This window comes from Melozone crissalis, unplaced genomic scaffold, assembly GCF_028551555.1.
Source record: "Melozone crissalis strain CALT ecotype California unplaced genomic scaffold, PUWL_Pcris_2 ptg000046l_1, whole genome shotgun sequence".
Classification (NCBI taxonomy): Eukaryota; Metazoa; Chordata; class Aves; order Passeriformes; family Passerellidae; genus Melozone; species Melozone crissalis.
This window is the reverse complement of record NW_026535824.1, coordinates 6,316,693-6,329,560: the sequence shown is the minus strand read 5'-3', so window position 1 is coordinate 6,329,560 and position 12,868 is coordinate 6,316,693. Positions and strand designations below refer to the sequence as shown.

The 12,868-nt window shown below is 52.8% G+C and overlaps 1 protein-coding gene across 1 annotated transcript in view; it reads right to left on the bottom strand.

Annotated features, from left to right (window-relative positions):
- The window catches only part of LOC128943472 (olfactory receptor 14J1-like), a gene marked incomplete at its 5' end in the record, with an annotated part of 37,804 nt that extends 25,012 nt beyond the window's left edge, over window positions 1-12,792 (bottom strand). Inside the window, one exon of the mRNA XM_054286408.1 lies at window positions 12,309-12,792. Coding sequence (XP_054142383.1) covers window positions 12,309-12,792 — 484 coding nt within the window. The remainder of the gene's footprint in view (window positions 1-12,308) is intronic.
- Window positions 12,793-12,868: the final 76 nt, after the last annotated feature.

Genomic DNA, 12,868 nt, shown 5'->3' with positions numbered 1-12,868 from the left:
CCTGGGCCTAAGGCCACGAGGGGACAAGTGACCCTTGCAGGGCTGGGGCCTCATTGCCTCCTTGTCCCTGCTCAGCAGCCTGGCAGGGGCCGCCCCATGCTCCTGCCCTTGGCATTGCACATCCCCACATGCCAGTGCCCATCCCGGGAAGAGCCCTGAGCAAGGAGGGAGGGACAGGATCTGCCTGGCCAGGGGCTGGGGCTCAGGCCTTGGACCTTTGCATTCCTGAAACACATCCAGGTTTGCTCAGCACAGAGACACCTTTGCCTTGGTTGTCCCCAGCTGTCATCACTGACTCCAGTGTTCTGCATTCCCTGGAACCTGGGGACACAATCTCAGTTGCGTCCCTGATAAAGACCTCTTGAAAGAACAAGAAAATTCATTGTGTCAATGTAACTGAGTTCTTGAGGGTTTTGTGACATCACAGAGCTGGCAGTGATGTCACAAAGTAGGGTGTGTGACCATAGAGGAGACTCTGCCATCATAGAGTGTGGTTCTGTAACATCTGAGAGTGGATTGTGTCACCACCAGGTGGCTATGTAACTTAACAGAGCAGGCTGTGACATCACAGAACAAAGTGTGACAACACATGGTGACTTTCCAACATCACAGAGTCTTCTGTGACATCACAGTACAGCTGCATGACATTCCGGGATTACATCCCAGAGTAGACTGTGTGACATCACAGGGGCTGTGTGACATCATAGAGGCTGTGTGACATCACAGGGGCTGTGTGAGGTCACTGGGGAGGTCACTCTGACCCGGCCCCCCTCACAGCTCCCCCCAGAGCAGTCCAACCCTGCTCGTGCACAGTGGGGTCCCCTGTCCCCCCGGGTCCCCCCGCCCCCGGCCCCGCAGCATCCCCCAGAGGATGTTCCATGAGATCGACCCCAGAGCCTGACACGGGGATGGGGGGCCGGGGCCCTGGGGGTGGCACAGGGGGACAGGGACCCACGGCAGCATCCCCATGTCCCCCAGGGCCAGAGCCTGGGCCAGGGCTCCTTCACCCTGTTACGAACGAGGCCTTGAGAGCGCTGAAAAAATCCCCAGCAAGGGAGCAGCAAAAACCAGATTGAATATTAAGGGACAGCAGCACAAAGTTCCTTGGCAAGAGTCCCTCTGCTCCTGACTGGACACTTCAGGCACAGCAAGGAAACAAAGCAACAACAAAACCAAACCAAATCCAGGCAATCAAACCAGAAATTAAACGAGAACTGTCCCTGTGTGTGTGTGACACAAGGACAGTGAGGGCAAGGATAAAAGGAATATGGCCTAAAAGCTTAACAGAGCTAAAACTTAATAGGACTTAACTGACACTTTAACCTTAACTGATACCCTAAATTTCACAATTTAGACAAAAACAACATTTAACAGTATTTACCCTAACTTATAACCTTTGACTTTGAATTTAACAAAGGAATAACACTTAAAAGTATTTAATTTACCCAAATACTTACATTAAAAGTAACAACTTAGCAAAAGAACAACTCTCAGAAGCATTTAACTTAATGACTGAACATTTCTTACGGTCCTGACTGACTCAGCCATCCAAGGCACGCAAACCCGCTCAGAGAGCAGCATTTCTGCCACATTTCCCCAACACAGGCACTCCTGTGTGCACACAGACACAAAGAGTCAGGGCAAGACACCTGGGAGAAATTCCCCTGAGGGCAGGAAATGCTCCCTGTGGATGCTGTGGCATCTCCCCAGTGGGTGAAGGGCCGAGCCTGGAGGAGTGGGGGGATCGGCCCAGGCTCTGTGGTTGTTCAGGATCCCCAAGTGCAGCAAACGGGAGAGTTCCCAGCTGGGAGAGGCCCCACTCAGAGGGAGTCGCTGGCCCAGGAGAGCTCCAAGGGCCCCTTTTGGAGCGCTGTTTGTAGGGCCCTAAGAGAGGGGCTTCATTCCCAGCAATGGTTCATCCTGGCCGCACTTGGCATCAACAGCTTTTTTTGGCAGTGTGAGAACAGGGATGTTGTGCCACAGAGGGAACAAAAACAGCTCCCAGGGCTGCTCCTAAAGGAACCAGGAGCTGGTTGGGCAGCAGCAGTGCCTGGAGCAGACAGTGTTTGTGATGAGCTGCAGAGGGGCTGAGCCCAGGGGCTGTTGGCCAAGGCCCAGGCCCAAGGAGCATTTCTCAGCTGGCAGGGCGGCCTGAGAAGGGGAGGGGGGAATGCAGCAGCACAGGGCCCATGGAACCAAGGGACAACTGTGACACTGTGGGGCCTTGTGAGACCAAGGGACCACTGTGACACTGTGGGACCTCATGCAATCATGGAGACCACTGTGACATTACTGAGCCTCATGGAACCAAGGGGACTGTCCTGACACTGTGTGGCTCCATGAAATGTAGGGATCATTGTGACACTGAGAGGCGCCATCAAACCAAGGGTGCATTGTGACACTGCCGGGAGTCCTCAAACTGTGGAGACCATTATGACACTTTGGGGAGTCATGGAACCAAGGGGCCATTGTGACACTGCAAGACTCTATGGAGCCAAGGGTCCAAACTGTGACATTGCAGGGCCTCATCGAACCGTGGAGAGACCATTAGGACACTTCACAGCCTCATGGAATGAAGGAGACCATTGTGACACTGAGGGGCACCATGGAATCATGGAGACCATTGTGACATTACAAGGCCCCATGGAATAACCAAAGCATTATGTCACTGTGAGGCCTCATGGAACCAGTGAGACCACTGGGACCCTGGAGGTCCCCACAGAAACCAAGAGGACCATTGTGATACTGTAAGGCCTCGTGAAACCAAGAGGCCTTTGTGACACTGCAGGGTTGCCTGGAACCAAAGGTCCAGTGTGACATTGCAGGCCCTCATGTCATCAATGGTCCATTGTGACACTGTGGAGCCAAAGGAGACCATTGTGGCACGGCAAACCCTCAGGGTCCTAAGGTCCATTGTGACATTGCAGACCTTGTGGAACAGAGGAGTCACGTGACATTGTGGGGCCTGGGGAACCATGGAGACCACTGTGACACTGCAAGGCCTCATGGAATCAGTGGGACCATTGTGAGACTTCAGGGCCTTGTGGAGCCGAGGGGACATTGTGACACTGCTGGACCCCATGGAAACAAGACACCAATATGTCACTGATATTTTTTCATAAAAATCATTTCTTTGGGATTTTTCCTCTTCTGGGAAGCTGAGGTCCCAGAAGAAGAATGGAAACAATTGTTATCTGCTGCTGTGGATTGTAGCAGGTGCACCTATGATTGGCCCATTATCCATGTTTACAATTAAGGGCCAATCAGGACCAAGCTCTCTGGGACAGGTTCACAGAGAGCTCTCTTGTTTATTGCTATTCCTATTCTTTTCTTAGCTTAGCAGCTTCTGAAGTTTTCTCTCTATTCCTTTTAGTATAGTCATAATGTATTATATATAATGAATTAATAAATCCAGCCTTCTGATCATGAAGCCAAGATTCTCATCTATCTCTTCACCCCTGAGGAACCCTTGCAAAGCCATGTAACACCATTATGGCACTGTGGGGCCTTATGGATCCAAGGCACCATTGTGACACTATGGGGCCCCACAAAACCAAGGGAAGATGGAACAGGTCTTGCTGGTTTGGCCTCCCAGGGGCCACCTAACTGGTCCAGCTGACCTTGGAACATTAAGACTCTCTTGTCATCTGCTTCTGAAACACTGGTCCTCTGTGCTTTCCTTCCCAATGGAAAAGAACTGTTCTTTTCCGCCAGGCACCCATGGCCAGAATTGGGATTTCACCTCCAAATTTCCCTATATCCAGAGATTGTTCCAGTAGGAATATTGCCAGGACAAGTCTAGTTGCCAGTGGTTTCATGAGGGTCACTTCCCATCTGTCCCCAAAATACTGGGGAAGGCTCCATGCTTTCCTTCCTGTGGAAAGAACTGTCCTGCTTTTCCAGGTGCCCATGGCCAAGACTGGCCTTCCACCTCCAAAATTCCTTCAGTTCAAAAATGCTCCCAGACAAAATCTGCCCTTATTGACAAGTCTGCCAGGCCTTGGCCTTGTGAGGCTCTCAGCTGCCTTCCAAACACTGGAGCCCTGTGTTTTCCTTCCTGTGGAATAGAACTGTCCTTCTCCTCCAGGCACCCATGGACAGAATTGGGATTTCACCTCCAACATTCCCTGTTGTGAGAGACTGGAGGAGATTGTTGGCTCAAAACATTTTTGCACAGGGGAGGAAGGGGCAGGTCCAGCCTTGCCCTGCCCTGGAACTCCAATGCTGCTGTGCCCTGGAACCCCAATCGCCCCAGAGCCTCTATGCCAGCCCAGCAGTGTCTGCCAGTCCCTGGCACAGCACAGGCAATGCTCCACAGCCACCTCTGCAGCCCCCAACCCAGCTCCTGAGGGACCAAATGAGCCCAAGTCCCACCTGGGGGAAGGGCCCAGGGAAACCAAGCTGACCACAAGGCAAGCACACATCTTGACCCTACCTCCACTTGGAATTTCCATCTGAACACTCCTGGAATCCAGGACTTGGTAGCTGTGTGGGTGCTTCTGTACATGTTTTTTGTTTTTCTCTTTCTGTGTATATTTCTTCCATTTCTCTTCTCTTGCAAATCTTGAGTAACTTAAAACTGCACAGGCTTAGAGTTTGTGAAGGTGAGTGGTCCAATTTAAAGCTTTGATAAGTGGGGTTTTTTATTTCATTGAATGTCATATTAAACCATTTGCCAAGTTTCCATAATTTTCTAATATAACTAGTAAAAGCTGTCTTGTTCTTTCGAGCTCCTGATGATCTCTTGTCAGAATTTCTGCACTGCGTCCAACTCAGAGGAAACAAACAATTGTAATTTCTTTTAAATCTCTCATTGAGAAAGTTTTTTAGTGGATGGGAGTCAGGGCTTGTCTGTCCTGCTGGGCACAGCCCAGGCAGGGCTTTCCCAGCCACATTCCACACTCCATTTCCCAGCTGGAGCCTCTGGTGCCTCTGAGTTGTGCTGCCCCAGCCCCAGGGACGCTCTCCTTGTCTGCCCATTCCCCCATGGTCTCTGGGCAGGGATGGCCTCAGTGGGAGCTGCTGACATCCTCAGCAACTTGGAGGCTGCTGCTGAATTTTCCTGTTCCAGAGGCTTGTTCAGCCTTGAGCTCTTCAGTGCAGGAATTCAGTGTCCCAGGGCTCATTAACATTCAGAACACCTTAACAAGCCAAGCCTCTGGGAATAATTTGATTTCAGTTTTCAAATCATCTGTGGTTAACTTGACCGATTTCAGTAGTGTGTTCAAACGGAATATATTCTATTTACAAAGATAATGAGAAAACTTTTTTTAGGTCCTTCTTCAGTTTTTTCCTGTTCATAAATCAGTCTGTGCAGTCTCCAATTGACATTGAATCCAAGTACCTCCTCATGCAATTTGAATAAAGATGAAAATCAAGACCCTTCATGGCTGACAATCAATCAGACTCTGTCCCCACCCCCACCCCACCATTTCCCCCATCCAAGCCCTGGCACTCAGAGCAGCCTTGTGCAAATCTGAGCTCCCTCCAGCCCAGGCTGCACCTGCAGCTTTCAGCTCCTTGGCTCCAACTCCCACCTGCTTTTCTCGGAGAAGGAGCTGCCTGAGACACAGAGGGATGTTCATTTCTTGTCAGCCAACAAAGCCAAGGGAAGGCACAGCTCCATCAAATGCAAAAGTCATTCCTCTGCTGGATATTGAATCCACTTTCCACAGCAGACAGTCTCAGAGCAATGGAAAACACCTTCTGTGCACAGCACAGATCTCAACAGATCCTCCCGTGCAAACCCTCCATACTCTGATTCTGCCCAGATTTGCTCTTTGCACACAGCAGTCATACACTGAAGTCAGGAGCTCCCTCCATGACCAGAGGGAGGAACATAGGGAAAGGGGATGAAGAGCTCTCCTGTGCAGAGCCAAGGTCCAAGTGCAGCCCCTGCAGTGGGAACCACAACTCATCAGGTTTGTGTCCTTTGTGGTCAGGGACTGGTGGCATCCAGAGGCACAGAAAGGTTTCTTGCCAACAAACACAAGTTGAACATTTGAACAGTTTAAGAACCATCACAGCTCTTCCCTCAGCTCTCTGGGATGTCCCAGAAGCATCTGACATACCCCCAATCCCCAAGGGATTTCTGTACAGGAAGAATTCTAAAAAAAGGACATAAGAAAACACAATACTGTGATAAATATAAACAGAAATGAGATGATGTTTAATTATATATTTATTTCAACTTCAGAAATATTGGGCAAATTCTTGCAGATCAAAGTATGAAATCAGTCCTTTGAGAGGTACTTCAATGACCAGAGAGGACCTAGAGGAGTAAATCTGGGGGCAGCAGGAAGTACATAGATCCACCTGCTTTAAAAGAAGAGATGTCCTTAGACATGGCCATTTAACCAGGAGGGCTGGAAACACCTGATGGAAAAGAAAGATTAAATCATAGAATGAATATTGTGGACACAAGCAGAGGGGAAGATCAGTATTTTTTCTCCTTCTGCCATCAATATGCTTCCAGGAAATCCCTGTTTTTGATGGGAAAACTTTGCTATAACTTCAAAGTACTCAGATTACCCAGATAATAAAGATTTGTTTGTATATTAGAAACTAACAAGTATTTAAACCTGTGCCCCTATCCAGGCAGACATCAGTTGTGTGCCCATGAACAGGCAGTGCCACTTGTGCCCTGAGGTGCCCAGCTGGGATTGGATCTCTCTGAGAGCACCTGAGAGAGAGTAGGGCACCTTGCAAGCTGCAGGTCCCTGACAGCCCCACAGGGCTCCTGGCCCATCAACATCTGCTCTGCTCCAGTCTGAAACAGGGCCCAGCATGGTGCCAGGATCATCAGAGAGCTGAGGTGTGTGCTGGAATTCAATGCCCTCCCCATCCCTCAGCAGCCCTGCATTTCCCTCCTGCAGCCTTGGCCTCCAGCACAGCCATGGAGGCTCTTTGGGCTCTGCACTGTTCCTGCAGCCCCAAGGGCAGCTGAGCTCTGCCTTTGGCACAGTCAGGCCTGGCCAGCGCAGGCCATGCTCAGCAATTGCTTGTGTGTGCCTGGCCTTGCTGTCAGCCCCGGCAGCGGCTGCGTGGCCCCTTTGTGGCCCTGTGCTGGCCCAGCCATGGTGGCCCAGCCCCTGTGCAGGCCCAGCCCAGGCCAGGAGCATTGCGACTGGGAACGGCCCCTGTGCCGTGGTGCCCACAGCAGCCTTGGGGCTCTGTGCCCCATGGCCTCCCTGCTGGGCAGCCTCTGCCAGCTCCTGCAGAGCCCCTGGCACCTGTGAGGCTGCACAGAGAGCCCTGCCCCGGGCTCTGCCAGCCTCTGGGCCAGCAGAGAGGCAGCCAGGGCTGGCCATGGCTGTGAATAGGCCCTGAGCCCCGCAGGAGGATGGAGCTGGGCCACAGCCAAACTCAGCCCAGGCCAAAGCTGGGCTCAGCAGCCAGGGCTGCCAACACACGGGCACAGAGGCTGGCACTGACAAATGTCCTGGGCCCCCTCCCTGCTCTGTCCATGCCACCAAGGGCACAGAGCAGCCTCCTCTCTGGGCCACATGCCTGTTTGCAATGCCTTGCACAGGCGCTGGCCCTTCCCCACAAGGCCTGGCCGGAGTCCTGTCCCTGCACGCTCAGGCAGGCTGAGGTGGACACTGATGGTTTCTGGGCCAGGCTCTCTGAGCCCAGCTCCCTGCAAGCTCTGCCAGCTGCCCTGAGCTCTGGGCAGCACCAAGGGCCTCTCCCCAGCCCAGCCCAGCCGGCTCTGGCCCCACAGCTCTGCTCAGGCCAGGCTGCTCTGGGCACTGCCCCACGGCCTCAGCCCCTGGCAAGGGCACAGCAGCAGCTGCAGCTGCCACAGGACTCAGCCCCAGCCATGGGGGGAAGGTGCTTGGCCAAGGCCAAAGGAGGCTCCCTGGCTTCCCTGCTCCCCTTGGGCTGAGGTGCTGAGAGCTCTGCAGCCCCTGCTGCCATCCCATCTGCCCAGGGCAGCACAAGAGCCCCAGCCTTGGGGCCCTCAAGAGTTGCTCCTGCTCCAGGCCCAGGGCCCATGCCAAAGCTGGGGCAGCCACAAAGCTGTGCCCATTTCTGTTCATTGTTGCTCTGATGGGGATGGATCTGCTGGCACTTGGAGGTTGCTCATGAATTTTACTACTCCAGAGGCCTCTTCTTTCTTGAGCTCTTCAGTTCAGGAATTCACTGGAAAAGGCTGTTAAACATTTCTTCAAATCACCCAAACAAGACAAGCCCTTGGGAATAATATAAGTTTTCAGTTCTTCTGTGATTAATTACACACATTTCAGAAATGTATTCAAAGTGAATATACTGTACTGAAAAAAATGCAGAGAGAACTGTTTTGTCCTATTTTTTTCCTGTTTATAGATTGATATCAGCAATGCAGTGTCCAGTTGATATTGACCCCCAGCAGCTCCTAATGCAGCATGAATACATATGAAAATCAAGACCCTTTATGGCTGACAATCAATCAATCAATCACAATTTCTCCCCACCATTTCCCTTATCCAACCCCTGGCACTCCTATGGATCAGGAATTGTGTGCCCAGCAGGAGCAGGGCAGTGATTCTTCCCCTGTGCTCAGTACTGGTTGGGCAGCACACTGTTAGGTCACAGGAACTGGCTGCCCAGGGCAGTGGGTGAGTCACTGTCCCTGGAAATGTTTATGGAAAGACTGGATGTGGCACTCAGTGCATGGTCTGGGTGACAAGGTGGTGTTGGGTTCCAGGTTGGACCTGATGCTCTCCAAGGTCTTTTCCAGCCTGGTTGATTCTCTGATGATTGTGACACTGCAGGGCCCTGGGGAAGCAAGGGGCCATTGTGACACTGCGGGGCCTGGTGGCACTAAGAGGACCATGGTGACATTGTGTACGACATGGCAGGACAGAGCCAAGAGGCCATTGTGACACTGTGGGACTGAATGGAAGCAAGGGGTCCATTGTAACAGTCTGGGTCCTGGTGGAACCACAGAGGTCACTGTGACACTGCAGGACCTTGTGGAACCAAGGGGCCATTGTGCCATTGCAGAACCAAGGAGACCGTTGGGAGAGCATGGGCACAATGGAATCAAGGGGCCATTGCTCCATTGCAAGGACTCTGGGAACTGAGGGAACAATTGTGACCCTGTGGTGCCCCATGGAACCAAGGGTCCCTGGTGACACTGCAGGATCTTGTGTCACCAGGGCTCCATTGTGACACTGCAGCACCAAGGAATTCATGGTGGCCCTCTGAGGCCTCAGGGAACCAAGAGGCCACTGTGACCCTGCAGGGCCTTGTGGAACCATGCAGGGCATTGTGACAGAGCAGGACCTGGTGTCATGATGGGGCCATTGTGACACTGCAGGGCCCCATGGAACCAAGGGGACAGTGCTGCTCCTCAGTGTCACATATTTTATGTGGACATATTTTATGAAAAATCCTTTTGCTAGGTATTTTTCTCCTGAGAAGCAGAGATGCCTCAGAAATGAAATGTAAGCAATAATTATCTGCTGCTTTGGAATGCAAAGGGGGACCTTGATTGGTCTCATGTGGTGGTTTTTAATGTCCAATCACAGTTTGGCTTTCTCGGACTCTCTGGTCAGTCACAAGATTTTATTATCATTCCATTCTTTTCTATTGCTTGCTAGCCTTCTGATGAAATCCCTTCTTCTATTCTTTTACGATAGCTTTAGTATATAATTTTATTTTAATATATATAATATATATCATAAATTTATAAATCAGCTTTCTGAAACATGGATTCAAGTTTCTTGTCTCTTCCTTTGTTCTGTGACCCCTGTGAAAACCACCACACCTCAGGTACTCCTGGAATAAAGGAAACATGTTTGACAAGGTGGTGGCCCTTGGGACCAAGAGACCATTGTGACACTGTGGAACCAAGGAGAGCATTGCTGCACTGCCAGACCTCATGGAACCAAGGATACACTGTGACACGGAAGGCCTTGGGGGCCAAGGATCCATTGTGACACTGCAGGGCGCAAGGATCCAAGTGACTTTGTGACATCAAGGGGTCCCTTGAAACCAAAGGGACATTGTGACACTGGGTGGCCTCATGGAATCATGGAGAGCATTGGGACACTCGGGGGCCTCATGGAACTCTGGTGACACCAAGTTGTCTGGGAATGTTGATCTGCTGCAGGGTAGGAGGGCTCTGCACAGGGCCCTGGACAGGCTGGATCCAGGGCCCAGATCCAAGAAGGTGACGTTTCACAAGTCCAAGTACCGTGTCCTGCACTTTGGCCACAACAACCCCTGCAGCACTACAAGCTGGGGACAGAGTGGCTGGAGAGCAGTCAGGCACAAAGGGACCTGCAGGGACTGATGGAGAGCTGGCTGGGCATGAGGCAGCAGTGTGCCCAAGTGGCCAAGAAGGCCAATGGCTCCTGGCCTGGCTCAGGAATGGTGTGGCCAGCAGGAGCAGGGCAGGGATTCTTCCCCTGTGCTCAGCACTGTTTGGGCAGAACCTCAAGTGCTGTTTGCAGTTCTGGGTCCCCCATATTTAGGAAGAACATGGAGGGGCTGGAGCATGTCCAGAGAAGGGTAGCAAGGCTGGGGAGGGAGCACAAGTCCTGTGAGGAGCAGCTGAGGTAGCTGGGGTTGTTTATCCTGGAGAAGTGGAGGCTCAGGGCAGACAAGGCGGTGTCAGGGCACAGGGTGGTTTTCATGTTCTCCATGGCCTGTTCCAGCCTTGCTGATTCTGGGATTCTCTGGAACCACCCTTGGAGCAGTCACAGGATGAGCCCTGGGCCTCCTCTTCAGGAGCTCCAGCAGCCCAGGCCCCTCAGCTTCTCCTGCCAGCCCCAAAGCCCATCCTGTCAGTCCTGCAGAGCCTCTGCAGCTCCTCCTCCACTGCCCAGAACAGGGAGCCCCAGAGCCAGACACAGCAGCCCAGATGTGCCTCTCTGGCCTGGGGTGCCTCTGGCAAGGGAGCAGCACCAGGCACTGCAGGAGCCTGCAGACAATTCCTGCAGCACTTGTAGGATGATCCTGCTCCCCAAGGGACGTTCCCATGGGGCCAAGTCAGGAACTGCAATGGGGAGTGGGGCCAGAGAGAAAAGGGGAAAAAGGGATGGGCTGTTTGCAGGGGAGGGAAGAGGGGTGGGCAATAGGAAGAAATTTGCAGCAGGAAGAGGAAAGAAAGCAAAGGTGAAGCCAAGGAAATGCTCAGGGCAGTTTGGGGGTCGCTGCCAGGCAGCCCTGGCTCTGAGCAACAGCGTCTGCAGTGGGACAGGAAACTCCCATCTGATGGGAACAAACTTTCTGGCTGACTGCAGAGGCCAGGACAAAGCTGAGTGGTTTCCCTGGTGTCCCCCAGCCCTTGCTGGCCCCAGGGGCTGATGGCATTTGTGCTCCCTCAGGGTCCTGTCCCCACAGCGTCAGCATGGGGGTGCTCCCGCTGCTGTGTGCAATGCAAAGAGGGGCTGCGGAGCCAGGGCTGCCGTGTCTGTGCCTGCAAGGATGGGGCACCTGTGTGAGCTGGGGGAGAGGCCAGGGCTGCAGAGGGGGGATGTTGTTGGCAGCTCCATGAGGATGCTCTGGGACGCTGCCCTGGGCTGTGCAGCGCACTGGGGATGGATCAGCCCCTGCTCTGCTGCTCCTTCCCATCTGCCCCAGGGCCCTTGCAGAGCCCCAGCCATGCTGTTTGCCCCTAGCCTGCCCACGGCCAGCCTGAGGCTGCTCACGGGGTTTTCTGTGCAGAGCATTGGCCTGGGCGTGTTCTTGAGAGAGCCTGGGCAAGGAGCCTGGAGCCCCCAGGCCCTGGGCTGAGGTGTCAGCGCTGCCCCAGCAGTGCCCATGGCCTGTCCCTGCTGCAGCCCCGGCACTGCCACACCCAGGGCTGTGCCTGGCCCCGAGAGCACTCAGGCCCTGCAGCAACACCAGGGCCACCAGGGCAGCGGGGCAGGGCCATGGCAGCAGCACTGGCAACACCAAGTGCTGCTGCTGCTGGGCACAGCTGCTGGGCCAGCACTGATCTGCCCCCAGCTCTGCACACAGACATTGCTGCTGCACCTCCAGACAAGTCAACAGAAGGGGAATCTGTAGTTAAAACTTTGCTGGGAGAGCCTTTAGTTCATTTACAGCCACTAAAAGCACAGCTCCTCCTTGACAAGTCTGGGGCCACAGGACAATTTAAGAGAAAGAAAATGAGAAATGGAATAAAGAAAAGCCTAGATTTAGAGACAATAATACAAACTAAAACAGAGGGGAAAAAACCCCAAATCAACAGAACTATCCAAGATGACTTTTATTATAGATTATTTGCAGAAACTGGCCAGCCGTTTAATGTTTCTGAAACCATCCAGTTGTCAGTCTCCACACTGTAGCCTTGAGCTCCTGGTTCCTCAGGCTGTAGATGAGGGGGTTCAAAACTGGAGGAACCACCAAGTACAGAACTGAAACCACCAGATCCAGGGATGGGGAGGACATGGAGGGGGGCTTCAAGTAGGCAAAAAAGCCAGTGCTGATGAACAGGGAGACCACAGCCAGGTGAGGGAGGCAGGTGGAAAAGGCTTTGTGCTGTCCCTGCTCAGAGGGGATCCTCAGCACAGCCCTGAAGATCTGCACATAGGAGAAAGCAATGAAAACAAAACAACCAAAAGCTATAGAGATAGAGAAAAGAGAAACCTCAATTTCCCTGAGGTAGGATTTGGAGAAGGAGAGCTTGAGGATCTGAGGCATTTCACAGAAGAACTGGCCCAGGGCACTGCCATGGCACAGGGGCAGGGAAAATGTATTGGCTGTGTGCATGACAGCACTGAGAAAGGCACTGGCCCAGGCAGCTGCTGCCATGTGGGCACAAGCTCTGCTGCCCAGGAGGGTCCCGTAGTGCAGGGGTTTGCAGATGGACACGTAGCGGTCGTAGCACATGATGGTCAGGAGGAAATACTGTGCTGAGAGGAAGAACATT